Source organism: Calidris pugnax, unplaced genomic scaffold (genome assembly GCF_001431845.1).
Source record: "Calidris pugnax isolate Ruff unplaced genomic scaffold, ASM143184v1 scaffold371, whole genome shotgun sequence".
Taxonomy (NCBI): domain Eukaryota; kingdom Metazoa; phylum Chordata; class Aves; order Charadriiformes; family Scolopacidae; genus Calidris; species Calidris pugnax.
The window spans coordinates 876,809-879,140 of record NW_015091373.1 but is presented as its reverse complement, the minus strand read 5'-3'; the positions used below and the strand labels follow the sequence as shown (position 1 = coordinate 879,140).

Here is a 2,332-nt window from a genome sequence, read left to right as displayed (position 1 = left end):
CCCCCCACCCCAACGCCCTGCTCTGTCTCTTTAGGAAAATATTCTAATGGCCTGAGTGGCTGCAGCGTGGCAAACCGGGCACTCCGGATCAGTCCTCTCGCAGATCCTCACGGCGCACTCCATGCAGAAGAGGTTGTGGCCGCAGGGCACCAGAGCCGCCGTCACTTCGCTTTCGAAACACACCATGCACTCGCGGCTGCTGGAGACGGACGTCCGGGCAGCGCTCGTCGTCCCCAGCTTGGAAAACCCTTGGAGCGGTTCCCCCTGCGACCGCCTGGGGAGACCCGAGAGATTGGGCTCTTGGATGGAGGAGGACGGGGAGCGATGCGAATTGGGGTGGATGGCGCCGGTGCTGCTGGAGCGCTGCTGCTTGGAGAAGAGGACGGAGACGGGGTTGGTGTTCTCCTGCCCAGCCCACATCGGGGCACCCGACTCCGGCACCCCGTAATACAGATCTTGCTTGTTCACGCCATAGTTGGGGAAGAGGTAACCGTAATTGAAGTCATTTTGGTCGTTCAGCCGGGGGGTCTCGTAGACGGGGTCGACGGAGCAGTCGCCGATGCAGCCCAGGCTGTTCTGGCGGAAGGTGGAGAGGGGCTTGCAGCCCGGCGCCGGCGTGTGGACCCTCCAGGCCTCCGAGTAGCGGTTCTCCATGCCGGAGTCGGGGCTGCTGGAGAGGAAGTCGTTCTCGTTGTTGTACTCCAGGATCTTGCCCGTCCTCACCGCGATGTGGGTCTCGATCTCCTCCCGGGCGCGCTCGACGTTGCCTGGGGCGCCGGTGATTTCGAAGACGGGGTCCCGGTCCCGGCTGGGCGTGATGATGTAGGTGTTGGTCTGCTGCTGGATCCGCTTGATGGTGGCTCCTTTGGGACCCACCACCAAGCCCACCACGCGGTAGGGCACGCGCACCCGGATGGTGACTTGCCCCGGCAAGGTGGGAGCACTGCCGAACGTGGTGCCGGCCTTGTTGCGGGACGCCCTGATCATGGAGAAGTGCTCAGCCGCGGAGATGATCTCCCGCCGGGCCATGGCCACGTCCTCCCGCCGTCCCGTCACCATGAAGACCGGCTCCTCGCCCCGCACGGGCGTCTTGATGTAGGTGTTGGTCTTTGCCCGCAGGGCTTTGATCTTGCAGCCTTGGGGAAGAGAGAGAAAACAAGGCAGGGAGGTTAGAGAGGCTGTCCCGCCGCCCTGCCCTCTCCTCAGGAAAGCGGGCTGAGCTGCCATGTTTGCAGCAGGACCTGCACCACTCAACAGCCACTGCCCGGGGACCTAAAATGAGGGAAAGGCCCCTTCCTCCCCCCCTAACCCTGACAGGAGATGCCGGAGGAAGGTTATCCCCTCGCCATTCCCAGAGAGCTCCTCCTTCAGGAGCTCCCTGCTCCCTCATGAGGGTGTCGCTATTTTGTGTCCCCCACCACACGATCCCCCTCAGCTGTTTCCCCTAGAAACCAGCCACCCCTCAGCAATCACCCCTCAGAGATTGCCCTTTCTTTCTCACACCCCCAGGCACCAGGGAGCAGGGCTGGAGGGGATTCAAGCCCTCTGGTCCCTGTGAGGAAGCCTGTCCCCACTGAGGGCCAGGCCCTGCCATGTTTCCCCTCAGAGAAGATGGCCATCCTGGCTCCCCTCTCCCCAGAGTGGCTTTTGGGACAGGATGGATTCAGCTGACACACGGGGCCACAAGAGTCTGGAGATGACAGGAAAAAGCAGGGGGACACGGAGCCCATGGCCAGGCATGGCCAACGCGGAGCCCCTTCGCCAGCTCATGGGGAGCACTAGGGGAGAGACGTCTGCCATGACTCAAGAGAGTGGAGCCCTCAATGGGGGTTTCTGTTCTACTGCGGAGATTTTGGGGTGAAGCTAGTGTGGCCCAGGTCATTTTTGGGGGGCCAAGTTTGGGGGGAGGGGTGAGCAGAGATGCAGCAATTTGGGCTCCCCACCTCAGATATGGTGGGACCCCAAATGTCAGCACTGATAGAAGGCCGGGGGGTCACAGGATGCCAGTATTTGCTTTGGGCTCAAACCAGCAAGAAATGGGGCATGGCTGCCCTCCCATGTTCACACAAGCCCCACTGCAGGCTGCGTGAGGGGGCTGGCTCCTAGAGATCCCCCAGGAGCCATAGCGATGGCACAGCCATGGCTGCCTGGGGCGGGGAGGCCATGCTGGGAAGGGCTGTGCTTGCCCTCCACTCTCCCTCCGGTGTGTCAAACAGTGATGGCCACAGGCCTCCCGGCCACCATGGTCCAGGCACTCAGATCCATTCCTGAGGTCACTTGCCATACCAGTGCTTTTGTGTAGGGGTATCCACCACCCTGGAGCCCACCAAGC

The 2,332-nt window shown here is 62.3% G+C and overlaps 1 protein-coding gene across 1 annotated transcript; it reads right to left on the bottom strand.

Moving 5' to 3' along the window:
• Positions 1-8: 8 nt before the first annotated feature.
• On the bottom strand, positions 9-1,231 carry MEX3A (mex-3 RNA binding family member A). Its single transcript, XM_014961282.1, has one exon. It carries the CDS (start codon positions 1,225-1,227, stop codon positions 31-33), a length of 1,197 nt encoding a protein of 398 aa, XP_014816768.1. The 5' UTR covers positions 1,228-1,231; the 3' UTR covers positions 9-30.
• Between the last annotated feature and the right edge of the window lie 1,101 nt (positions 1,232-2,332).

Excerpts from the sequence above, each read along its gene's own strand:
- MEX3A (XM_014961282.1), bottom strand. The coding sequence starts at position 1,227 with ATGGCAGCTCAGCCCGCTTTCCTGAGGAGAGGGCAGGGCGGCGGGACA.